This window comes from Tursiops truncatus, chromosome 2 (genome assembly GCF_011762595.2).
Source record: "Tursiops truncatus isolate mTurTru1 chromosome 2, mTurTru1.mat.Y, whole genome shotgun sequence".
In the NCBI taxonomy this organism is placed as follows: Eukaryota; Metazoa; Chordata; class Mammalia; order Artiodactyla; family Delphinidae; genus Tursiops; species Tursiops truncatus.
In genome coordinates, this window is record NC_047035.1 from 145734419 (window position 1) to 145747850 (window position 13432).

Consider the following 13432-nt stretch of genomic DNA (forward strand, 5'->3'; position numbering starts at 1 on the left):
CCCGTGACTCATCAGGGATGTTAGCTCTGTCACTGTGTACATGTTGCAGCAGCTGTCCTTTTCCAGATAAGGTCTGTACTGTGTCAGGGAGATTTTTAGAATTAATATGTTAACCTGCAGCAGTTAAAACTAATAATCGACTATAAGTCCATTTTGCATGTGACATACTATAATATTCCTTAAAAAAATTATAACATTAATTACAAAGATCAGGGTTAATACAATTTATATGTCTAAAATCTGAAATTCAGAGAGAATCAGCCTCACAAATATCTAAACTCAGGGGTGCATAACAACTGTTATCTGTATGATTTCTGACAATCTTGAGGACAGCTCTCTCCCAGGGAGGGACTTCTCCCTTGCCTCCTCGGGGAACACTCCCTGTGGTCCACCTCTGGGCGTTCTATCTATATTGTTTCTCTTGGCACTTTTAGTGACTTCTATGGCTTCAGCTAACACCCTCATGCAGTAAGTCCCAAATCACCACCTTGAATCTTAAACTGGTCAGCTCTGGACCTGAAATTTCAAGTGTCTACAGAAGATCTCCATATGGATTGCTGTTAAACACTAGGTCCACCCCTAGGTGGCCTACAGAGCCCTGGGGAGTGTCCAGAATTCTTATGTAAAGTGCTACACGTATGTGTACATGTGCATTTTTCTGGAAAGAAGAGTCATAATTTTCCTCACATTCTCAAATGTATATGTGACCCCAGAGACTATAAACTCAGGTAAGTCATATACTACTAGCATAGCAGACCCTTTGGCATAAATACCAGACAGTGTACTTTAAAGCAGAAAATAAAGTCCAGGTTAATCTCTCCACTAAAGGACTTCTACTGTATACAGTTAACTTGTCCTAAAGCTTGCTAGCATCTTCTAATGCAGTGGGTCAGCAAATTGCAGCTGAGAGCCAACTTTTTAAAAATAAAGTTTTATTGGAAAACAGCCATGCCCATTTATTTACATACTGTCTACAGTTAGTTTTGTGCCACAAAGACAGAGCTGAGTAGTGACAAGACTTGGCTCACATGCCTAAAATACTTACTCTTTGGCCTTTTATGAAACAGTTTGACCTCTGTTATTCTAGATAAGAAATACCTAAATTGATAAAGAAACACGAACCTAATTTAAGTAATCCAAAGACAACCTATCTTCTAATTTTATTTCTAAGCAAAACCAGAAACATGTACCAAGCACACACACCTGTTTTATTTTAAACAACAGAGCATGATTACCTGCCATTGCTGGGCTGCTGTGGAGACTGTCTAGAATGGTCAGAAGGCTCTGACCGCTGGTCAGGAGATCGTGATCGGCTGTGACGGGGAGGCCGGTCGTGTGATCGACCAGAATGATCTGATGCCAGTGACTGAATTTCTGAAATGTCTGTTAAACAAAAGAGTGCTGTTTATTTTCCCATGAAATGACTACAGTAAAATATAAGGTACTCCAATAATAATGGAAATAAGTTACTAAATATAACTTCATATAAAATGGTTGATTTAAGCATTAACTTAATCAGCTACTATTTGATATTGGTGAGCTGTCAACAGAAAAAATTTTTTTTGAATTCTTATATTTTGAAGGTGTCTGGCTTATAGAAAATTATCATTTCATTCTAAAATGTCAAATCTTCCCACTTTAAGAAACAGGTCACTTAAAGGGTCTCTGCAAACAGAGCCACACTCACCATCTCTCTCAGAGGCATTAGCAGAGTGGATACTGTCAGAAAGATCAGGGACATTCAGCAGAGTAGCCCGCTCATCTCTCTGAACTACCATCTTTAACTTGCCTTTAGACCTCTCTATCAATGTCTTTGCATCTGTCAATGACATATTTTCCGTCACGGTACCATTTATCTGCAACAGAAAAGAAACTATAGGTTGAAGGTAAATGACAAAAATACAAACGTTAACTTAGTCTGACATGAACAGGAATATCTAGACTACTCCTGGGCTTGCTCTGAGAACCAAAATATTCCCTTTACACTTCTCCTAAACTATCAAAGTACTCCTCCTTACTGAAATAATAAAATCTGTACTACACTGCTGCTCTGCCAGAAAAGCCCAAATTAGCATCCTCTACCTCCTCCCCATCACTTTCTATTACTCATGGGCAAACTAACAAAACACATCAATAATATCCGGAGGAGTTATCAAAACCACTTAATGTGGAACAACAAACAAATCTATCTACAAAAGTAACTCCTATTAGTGAAAAATACACATTTGGCGCTATTAATTCTCTAGGATGACTCTATGCCCAAAGAAAAGCGTCAGTGTTGACATGTAATAATAGCCAGTGGCAAACTATCTAGTCCCCAAATACTGATTTTTAATTCTTTTTGGCAAAATCGCTTCAAGCATGAACAGGAGCTATGTGGTCACACTAGAACTTGTTTTCTACTGCAGTTCATCAAAATGTAAGAATATGACTATACCTTCAATACAACATCGCCTTCTTGAATATTGCCATCTCTTGCTGCCAAACTATCTTGTGAAATTTCCTTTACAAATATATGGCTGGCCAATCGAAGACCATATTCTGAAATAATATATTTAAATGTCTTTAGTGTAAAATCCCAAGAGTAAAATCCCAAGACTCTTAAATAGAGTTTAAAAGTATGAAACTAATAATCACCGCATAGAGTTTTTAAGTACAATCAGTAATAAGAAATTATTCTTGGCCTTCCTGCAAAGAAGACATTTCCTCTAATCATCAGAAAGTTTTCACTGTCAGTGTGAAAGCAAAGGGAAAGTGCGTGGTTCAAACAAAAGATTGACACATCGTGCTCTCACTGTACTGAAAGAGAGAAAAATCCGAAGAGATAACCATTTCTCTCTGATGGTGTCATGCTGATGCACTAGCTTCTCAGAAGGTTTAAAGAATAAAATTCTGAAAAGGAAAACTCTGGAATCCTTTACGATTTTGTTGATGACTTTAACACCTCTCTGAGAGACATACACAGAGCATCAGTGTGCACCACTCAAACGAGGGCTTCAAACAAGCCAAGCAGATGTGGGGAGGAGTTAAAGATGCCAGTCCTTCCAACAACCGACAAAGTGCCCAAAGTGCCCAAGAGCGTGGCAACATTAATTGCACCTGTGGGTGAGGGAGTGGTCAGAGTTAAAGAAGTTACCAGGAGAGTCCAGAAAACTGTCCAGGGGGCCTGCAAAGCTGTACAATGACTACAACTAACAGTATAATGTCAATAGAACAGGACTGCCCCGGTTGCGTTAGGATAAAGAGTAGGACTGAGTCTTACTGGGAAAGAAAAACAAAACAAAAACCAGAAGGGAAACAAAACTGTTTTTAAGATGGGATAAGTTAGCAGACCTGCTACTCAAGCTTTTAAAAGTTACATCAGTTACAGTTCAACTTAAGGCAAATATACAAAGAGTGTTCACAAGCAGGAATAGAATCAGGGTTAAAAAAAAGAAAATGACCTTCTAGGGGATCTAGGCAGTCAACTATGTGTGCTTTAGAAATGGTGACTATATCTCACAGAAAAGAAAGTATTGATTAAAAGACTGTCCTTATTTAAGACTTAAAAATTATAAATGACCAAAATACAGAGATGACTCTAAAATATTCCTTGTATATTAATGTATTCGTTTATTCTAAGTATTTCCTTAGTAAATATTAACTAGGTGGTAGGCACTAGAGATAAAAACCAGCAATTGAGACAGTCCCTGCACTCTGGCAGCTTCCCTAGTCAGTAGGGAAAAAGACGTTACCACAATTACCTGTGTGATGAAGAGTTCGGATGGAGCAATACATGATTCTGTGCCTAGTGGGGGTCAGAGAAGGCCTCCCTGAGAAGCAAATGCTAAAGCTGAAACTCTACCTAAGAAATACTAACACTAAACCTGAGAAATGGACTTCCCTGGTGGCGCAGTGGTTGAGAATCCACCTGCCAATGCAGGGGACACAGGTTCGAGACCTGGTCTGGGAAGATCCCACATGCCGCGGAGCAACTAGGCACGTGAGCCACAACTACTGAGCCTGCGCGTCTGGAGCCTATGCTCCGCAACAAGAGAGGCTGTGATAATGAGAGGCCCGCGCACCGCGATGAAGAGTGGCCCCTGCTTGCCACAACTAGAGAAAGCCCTCGCACAGAAACGAAGACCCAACACAGCAAAAATAAATAAAAAAACAAATGTGGGTTTAAAAAAAAAAAAAAGAATATAAACCTGAGAAATGAGGTTGGGTGGGGGTGGTGGTGTGTGTGTGTGGGTGTGTGCGTGCGTGTGCACACCGGTCGAGACAGAATGGTTAAAAACAAGTGCACCAGAAGGTATGAAGGAAAGACAAGACAGGTTTGATGAAGTCATAAGTGTAGGGCAAGAGTCAGACAGAGAAGCAGCCCAGAGGACCCTGTAACCATGTGGAGCAGTCCACAGAATGGACCAGGGAGATCCAGAGACTGCATCATGAGGCTGGGTGAGTCACTTAATAGACAGTGGTGTGATGCTCCTCACCCGCCGTGCCCCACAACACAAAAAAGGAAAAAGTAACGATGTGTTGATTAACTTGATTGTGGTGATCGTTTCCTAGTGTATACATACCTCAAACCATCACACTGTACACACCTTAAATACATAACAACTTTACATATTAATATACAATGTCAATTACACCTCAATAAAGATGGAAGAAAAAAAAAGATGCTGGTAGCTTGGATGAGGGTGGTGGTGGTGGAGAAAGGAGGAGTAGGACAGTCAAGTGTGGTGTTTAGGAAGTTAGAAGGTGTTAACCGGGCATAGGAAAGCAGGGGAAAAAAGATGTCACGGAAAACTATACCATGCTGCCCCCGGCTGGCTTGAGAGACCGGGTAGACAGGAATATATGCAATGGGATATTTCATAAGAAACATTCCACGAGGGAGATGTGCTGTATCTGAGGGATGCAGACGAACACCTAAGTGTACATGCCTATGAGTCAGCTGGGGCACCAGGGTACACACACTGGACCTAGGGAAGGAGCTGTGCCATCATGAGCAGCCCACGACACTGAGAGACATGAGATTTCCTAAAGATGTTATATGAAGTAGAAAAGAGATTCTAGAACAGAAATCCACAGAACACTGAAAGGTAGAATGAGGACAAAGAGATTGCCAAGGATACAGAAAAGAAAGAGGGAGGAACCCCTGAAACCCAGAGCATTACAGGAGCCAAGAGAAAACATTATTTCAAAAAACAGGGAGTGGTTAATTATTAGAGAAATGCAAATCAAAACTACAATGAGGTATCACCTCACACCAGTTAGAACGGGCATCATCAGAAAATCTACAAGCAACAAATGCTGGAGAGGGTGTGGAGAAAAGGGAACCCTCTTGAACTGTTGGTGGGAATGTAAATTGATACAGCCACTATGGAGAACAGTAGGGACGTTCCTTAAAAAACTAAAATAGAATTACAGTATGACCCAGCAATCCCACTACTGGGCATATACCCAGAGAAAACCATAATTCAAAAAGACACATGCACCCCAGTGTTCACTGCAGCACTATTTACAATAGCCAGGTCATGGAAGCAACCTAAATGCCCATCAACAGATGAATGGATAAAGATGTGGTACATATATACAATGGAATATTACTTAGCCATAAAAAGAAATGAAACTGAGTCATTTGTAGAGACGTGGATGGACCTAGAGACTGTCATACAGAGTGAAGTCAGTCAGAAAGAGAAAAACAAATATGGTATATTAACATATATATGTGAAACCTAGAAAAATAGTATAGATGAACCGGTTTGCAGGGCAGAAATAGAGACACAGATGTAGAGAACAAACGTATGGACACCAAGGGGGGAAACTGGGGGTGGTGGGGGTGGGGGTGGGATGGGATGAACGGGGAGACTGGGATTGACATATATACACTAATATGTATAAAACAGATAACTAATAAGAACCTGTATAAAAAATAAATACAATTCAAAAAAAACAGGGAGTGGTTAACTATGTGAAATGGTACTGAAAAGGCAAGTAAGATAAAGACTAGAAATTTCTACCGGATTTAGTATGACCAGTTCTAGGAGCAGATACCAGAGAGAGAGGGCTGAAGAGTGAGTGGTGAACAAGGAGAAACAGCTCTGAACACAGACAGTCTGACTGAGAAGTTGGTATGGATGAGGGCAGAGGGGAGCAATAACCAGGAGACATGTCAGGTTTCAGTAAAGCGGATCAGAGCCAGCCTTCAAATACTCTTACACCTTTTTATCAAAATGATCAGTCATCAACGCTTTCCTGCATGGGAGAGACACGCCCACGGCAGCAAGAAGCCACAATCAGACTCATTTGTATCAAATGTGATTACCTGAGGGGAGGCAGCTAGGCTTCAGTTTCAAAATTTTTTGACAAACAAGTCCTTTGCTTTTAGAGCAATATCCTGTGGCGGGTCCTCTCCCTCCGACTCTCCATTTAGAAAAGGCAGCCTGCCCTCCCTCCGAATCCAATGATTTCCACCCAGATGTAGGTACTACTGATCCTGACAGCTAAGTAAAACACTGAATTGCAACTTGGTGATGGCGTGACATTTCTTGTATTAGCCTATTCTACTCACAAGAAGTAATCCAAAATCCAACTACTGGACAATTTCTGTGAAGTACTATCTGCTACAACAAAATGATTCAAGAAGAGGAAACAGATGACCCCTGAAGCCTGACATCACAGGATTTGATTTAAAGCAACAGGACACAAAAACGAAGATAACAGAAGACAACAAAGCAAAGATATAAAGTGATGGCAAACTTACTTCTCATTAAAATTAGTCTTAAAATTTTCATGTGAAAATGATAAACGAGTTGGTAGAAAATACCTTCGTTTTTCCGGGATTTCACCAGTGTGACTTTGGTGGGTCTGGCAGGTTGACTGGAAGCCACAGATCGCCTATCAGATCGCGGAGACAGACTCCTCTCTCGACTTGCACTTCTATCCCTGGCCCAGCTCTTCTCACTCCTCCTGTTAACCATGCCCCCACGGCCACTTCTCGGGTCGTGTACTTCCTCATCATAACTATCTTCTTCATTCTCAGATACTGGTTCAGGATCAGGACGACTTACTGGTATCTGAACTTTCTTTTTCCTTCGAATGGTCTACAAATAAGAAGGATTAGAATATGAGCTGATTTTCATATATGTACTTTCAGTTCTTAAGAGAGGAAGATCACATTTTTCTGGTCTCATACTCATTATAAATAAGAGATATAATACACAAATATAACAAATTAATAAGGAATACTTTTCTATATTGGTTATCTTTTCTGCTCTCCTGGTAAACAGATCTGGTTAAGAAGCAAATTTGGAATAGAGGGCCTAATAAAGTTCTTAATTAATTCAGAAGATCTTCTATGTGTAATAATTACAAGCTTACAGGAAAACTAATAATTACTGGTGGTTTGAATAAAGTAGGGAGCACTGTACTCTAATACAATCAAATATACTGTAGTTGTTACCAAACCAGAGCAAACTTGCAGGCCCAACTTGATTCCTTAAAAATTTCAGAATCCATGAGTATCAAGGCCCACAACTGTCCTACAGGAACTCTAAGAGAGAAATTTATTGTACTTCCACACTAACACTGAACTTAGTGTTGTGTTGGAGCTAATAACTCCATGATACTCCACCAATACAAACTTTGTTTCTCTCTCTCCAAAATTTGTAATTTATGGTCTATGCATAAATTCCTTCTTCTGGCTTTCTTTACTCAATTGACTCTGATACTGGTTCAATTTTCCCTGTCCACTTATTTCCTTTACTTTCTGTAAGATCAAGATCTATTTGCGTTGCCTTCTGACTGAGTGGCCTCTTAATCCCTGGACTGCACTCTGTCTTCTCACACCAGTATACATTTGATCTCATCAGAGATCTGCAAGATCTTCTTGAGTAACACTCCTTGTCTTCTACTTCTGACACCCTGATCTACTGAAACTTCTCCATGTCCATCTTATGTCTGACTCCTCCATGCCCTCCTATTCTCCTAGTCCATCAATTCCCTCCTGGTTTCAACTGTCTTCCTCCCAAGTTTGATGAGTTGTCATGCTTCGATATTTAAATGATTTTCTCTAGCCCCGGGATACCACAGCCCTGTACCTGCTGAGTCAGGACCCAGCCCACCCCAGTAGGCTGGCACCAGCCCCTGGACCCCCAGGGCCCTGCAGCCAGAGACTCCATGACCAGCCTGCCTACGCTGGGCACTAGCCCTGGGACACATAGGACCCTGACCCTGTCCACCAGTAGGCCGATACTAGCTCTGAAACACCTTGGACCCATCAGCCAGCCACTCTGGGATCCAGCCCCACTCACCAGTAGGCTTACAAAGCTTTGGAACACCCCGAACCCTGCAGCCAGTGATGTCTGAAACCAGCCTGCTCACCAGCAAGCCTACACTAGGACCCCTGGCCGCACAACCAGCCACCCAGCTCTACCCACCAGTGGGCCAGCACTAGAGAGAGTGGGCCCAAATCAATAATATCAGAAATGAAAAAGCAGAAGTTACAACTGACAGCACCGAAATACAAAAGATCACAAGAGATTACTGTGAACAATTATACGCAAATAAAATGGACAACCTAGAAGAAATGGACAAATTCCTAGAAATGTACAACCTCCCAAGACTGAACCAGGAAGAAATAGAAAATATGAACAGACCAATTATCAGTAATGAAACTGAATCAATAATTTAAAAACTCCCAACAAACAGAAGTCCAAGACCATATGGCTTCACAAGTGAATTCTACCAAACATTTACAGAAGAGTTAACATGTATCCTTCTGAAACTCTTCCAAAACATTGCAGAGGAAGGAGTGCTTCTGAACTCATTCTATGAGGCCAGCATCACCCTGAGAGCAAAACCAGACAAAGAGAAGAGAAAAGAAAATTACAGGCCAATATCAATGATAAACATAGATGCAAAATTACTCAACAAAATATTAGCAAACTGAATTCAACAATACATTTAAAGGATCATACACCATGATCAAGTGGGATTTACCCCATGGATGTAAGGATGGTTCAATATCCACAAATCGATGTGATATATACCACATTAACAAACTGAGGAAGAAAAATTTTATGATCGTCTCAATAAATGTTGAAAAAGCTTTTAATAAAATTCAACATCTACGTATGATTAAAAAAACTCAACAAAGTGCATATAGAGGGAACATACCTCAACATAAAAAAGGTCATATATAATAAGCCCACAGCTAACATGGTGGGCTCAATGGTATAAAGCTGAGAGCATTTTCTCTAAGATCAGGAACAAGACAAGGATGCCCACTGTCGCTCTTTTATTGAACTTAGTGTTGGAAGTCCTAGCCCCAGCAATCAGACAAGAAAAAGAAAAGGAATCCAAATTGGAAAGGAAGAAGTACAACTGTTACTGTTTGAGGATGACATGATACTCTATAGAAAATCCTAAAGGCATCATGAATAAACTGCTAAGAGCTCATCAATAAATTCGGCAAAGTTGCAGGATACAAAATTAATACAAAGAAATCTGTTGTATTTCTATACACTAACAACGAACTATCAGAAAGAGAAATTAAGAAAACAATCCCATTTACAAATCGCATCAAAAAATAAAATCCCTGGGGGCTTCCCTGGTGGTGCAGTGATTGAGAGCCCGCCTGCTGATGCAGGGCACACAGGTTCGCGCTCCGGTCCGGGAAGATCCCACATGCCGCGGAGCGGATGGGCCCATGAGCCATGGCTGCTGAGCCTGCGCGTCCGGAGCCTGTGCTCCGCAACAGGAGAGGCCACAACAGTGAGAGGCCCACATATCGCAAAAAATAAATAAATTAATTAATTAATTAAAATCCCTGGGAATAAATCTAACTAAGGAGGTAAAACACCTATACTCGGAAATATAACGACACCAATGCAAGAAACTGAAGACAACGGGAACAGATGTAAAGATATACCAAGTTCATGGACTGGAAAACTTAATATTGCTAAAATGACCATACTATCCAAAGCCGTCTAAATATCCAATGCAATCCCTATCAAAATGCCAATGGCATTTTTCACAGAACTAGAACAAGTAATTCTAAAATTTATATGGAAACACAAAAGACCCCAAATAGCAAAAAACGAACAAACAAAAACAATCTTGAGAATGAAGAACAAAGCTGGAGGCATCATGCACCCAGATTTCAAACTATACTATATGGTTACAGTCATCAAAACAGCATGGTACTAGCACAAAACCAGACACATAAATCAATGGAACGGAACAGAAGGCCCAGAAGATGAATCCACACTTACATGGGCAATTAATCTATGACAAAGGAGGCAAGAATGTACAATGGGGAAAAAACAGCCTCTTCAATAAATTGTGCTGGGAAAACAGGACAATTACATACAGAAGAATCATGCTGGACTACTCTCTCATATCATGCACAAAAATAAATTCAAAATGGATACAAGATTTAAATATAAGCCCTGAAACCATAAAACTCCTAGAAGAAAACATAGGCAGTACACTATTTGACATCAGTCTTAAAAATATTTTTTGGATATGCCTCCTCAGGCAAGGGAAACAAAAGCACAAACAGGACTACATTCAACTAAAAAAGCTTTTACACAGTGAAGTTAACTATCAACAAAACAAAAAGGCCGCAGACGCAATGGGAGAAGATATTTGCAAACAATATGACCCACAAGGGATTAATATCCAAAATATACAAAGAACTTACACAACTCAACGTCAAAAAATAAACAAACAACTCAATTAAAAACTGGGCAGAGGATCTGAATAGACATTTTTCCAAAGAAGACATACAGATGGCCAACGGGCACATGACAAGATGCTCAATATCACTAATCATCAGTGAAATGCAAATCAAAACCACAATGAGATATCACCTCCCACCTGTCAGAATGGCAATTATGAAAAAGAAAACAAATAACAAGCACTGACAAGGATGTGGAGAAAAGGGAACACTCATGCTCTGTTGGTGGGAATGTAAATTAGTCCAGCCACTACGCAAAACAGTATGGAAACTCCTCAAAAAATTAAAAATAGAACTACCATATGATCCAGCAAATTCCACTCCTATTCACCCAGAGAAAATAAAAACACTAATTAGAAAAGACATTTATGGGAATCCCCTGGTGGTCCAGTGGTTAGGACTCTGCACTTCCACTGCAAGGGGCATGGGTGCAATCCCTGGTCGGGGAACTAAGATCCTGCATGCCACGAGGCCAAAAAAAAAAAAAAAAAAAAAAAGGAGGGGAGGGAAGAAAGGAAAAGGAAAAGACATTTGCATGTCTCTGTTCATTGCAGCATTATTTATGATATCCAAGATATGGAAGCAAAGCAAGTGCCCATCAACAGATGAACGGATAAAGAAGATTTGATACACACACACACACACACACACACACACACACACACACACACACACGAATACTACTCAGCCATGAGAAAGAGTAACATCTTGCCATCTGCAATAACACAGATGGACCTGGAGGGTATTACACTAAGTGAAATAAGTCAGACAGAGAAAGACAACTACTGTATGATTTCACTTATATGTGGAATCTAAACAACAAATGAACGAACATAACAAAACAGAAATGGAGTTACAGATACAGAGAACAGGCGGCTGCCAGAGGGAAAGGAACAGGTGAGACAGATCAAACAAACTTCCAGTTGCAAAATAAATGAGTCATGGGTATGAAATGTACGGTGTAGGAAACACAGTAACTACCTAGTATCTTTGTATGGTGACATATCGTAACTAGATTTATCCTGGTGACCATTTTGAAATGTAGAGAAATATAGAATCACCATGTTGTATAACAGGAACTAACAGTGTTGTAGGTCAATTATACTTCACAAACAAACAAATTTATAGAAAAAGAGGTCAGATTTGTAGCTACAGAGGTGACGGGGGCTGGGGGGATTGGATGAGGGCAATCAAAAGTGCAAATTGGGGCTTCCCTGGTGGCACAGTGGTTGAGAATCCGCCTGCCAAGGCAGGGGACACAGGTTCGATCCCTAGTCCGGGAAGATCCCACATGCCGCAGTAACTAAGCCCGTGTGCCACAACTACTGAGCCTGTGCTCTAGAGCCCGTGAGCCACAACTACTGAAGCCGGCGTGCCTAGAGCCTGTGCTCCGCAACGAGTGATGCCACCGCAATGAGAAGCCTGCGCACCACAATGAAGAGTAGCCCCCGCAACCAGAGAAAGACCACGCGCAGCAACAAAGACCCAATGCAGTCAAAAATAAAATTATTATTTTTTTTTAAAGTGCAGACTTCCCTTCATAAGATAAATAAGTACTAAGGACATAATGTACAACATGGTAAATATAATTAAAGTTGCTAAGAGAGTAAATCCTAAGTGTTCTCATCACAAGGAAAAAATGTTTTTTTCTATTTCTTTAACTTTGTATCTATATGAGATGATGGATGTCATAATTTCATGAAGTCAAATCATCATGCTGCACACCTTAAACTTACACAGTGCCGTATGTCAACTGTATCTCAGTAAAGCTGGGGGGAAGTTACGTTCTCTTGACCCGTTGGTCCTGTGCCAGGTCAAACCCTGTCCTGTATTATCTTCCCCTTCAGATGGCTGCATCCCCACACCGGCTGGTTAGGTTCTCCTCTATAAATTCATTTTACTTGAAAGAATTCTTTCATTTATTCAGCAATCCTTTCATCTACCTCTTGTTGCCTCAAATTCCATGGAATGTGCTAACACAGGTATCCCGAAACCGTTCTCTGAGATGCCAGTCACTAGGCCTGATTTATAGAGATCAGTGCCACTTCACCTCCCCACTCCCACATGCTTTCAGTGTCTCATTTATTTGGTCTTCCTTCCTGGTCTCAGACAATTCGATTCTCTTCCTGCATGAACAACACCCTTTCCGAGGGGCTTATTCTCATCCCTCCCCACCTCCAAGACCTTTCCTCATCAATTACCACCCCCCCGCAAGCCAGGTACCAACAACTATAATCTCTCCCTATTTACCTCCAGTCTGTCCTCTGCCTACTAATCTGCAAACTCATCTTCGATTCCCATCTCGCTACTCATTTCCAAGCTATCATCTTTTCTCTTCCTTTTGTGACTCACTTTCTTCAAAGGGCTGCTCCACACTTAATACCGCAGCTTCTTACCACCAAGAGTGATCAGAGAAGGCCTCCCTGAGGACACATCGAAGCTAAAGGTCAACAAGCAGCAAGAGGCCAGCATGTGGAAAGGACAGGCAGCCAAGGCCCTGTTATGAATGAAGAAAAGGCTGCCTGCCTTGCTACTCTTGGTGCCTCATGGCTGAGGCCCTTCTCGGGCAACATTTACTGTAAAGCACCCCTCACTGCCTCCCTGAGTCTTACTCTCACCTCTATTTCCATCTCCAACATGTTGTATTACAAGCAATTCTTTGTGTTAGCACTTCGATCTTCAATCGCTCCCTAGTAAGGT

At 41.0% G+C, this 13432-nt stretch overlaps 1 protein-coding gene across 14 annotated transcripts in view; it reads right to left on the reverse strand.

The window, feature by feature from the left end:
- Positions 1 to 13432, reverse strand: part of TJP1 (tight junction protein 1) — a 343543-nt gene that overhangs the window by 47574 nt on the left and 282537 nt on the right. For all 14 annotated transcript variants that reach the window (XM_073799877.1, XM_073799875.1, XM_073799874.1 and 11 more), the window contains 4 exons: positions 6818 to 7094; positions 2438 to 2541; positions 1688 to 1856; positions 1236 to 1383 (listed from right to left, as the gene is read on the reverse strand). In XM_073799877.1, the coding sequence (XP_073655978.1) occupies positions 1236 to 1383; positions 1688 to 1856; positions 2438 to 2541; positions 6818 to 7094 (698 nt within the window). The remainder of the gene's footprint in view (positions 1 to 1235; positions 1384 to 1687; positions 1857 to 2437; positions 2542 to 6817; positions 7095 to 13432) is intronic.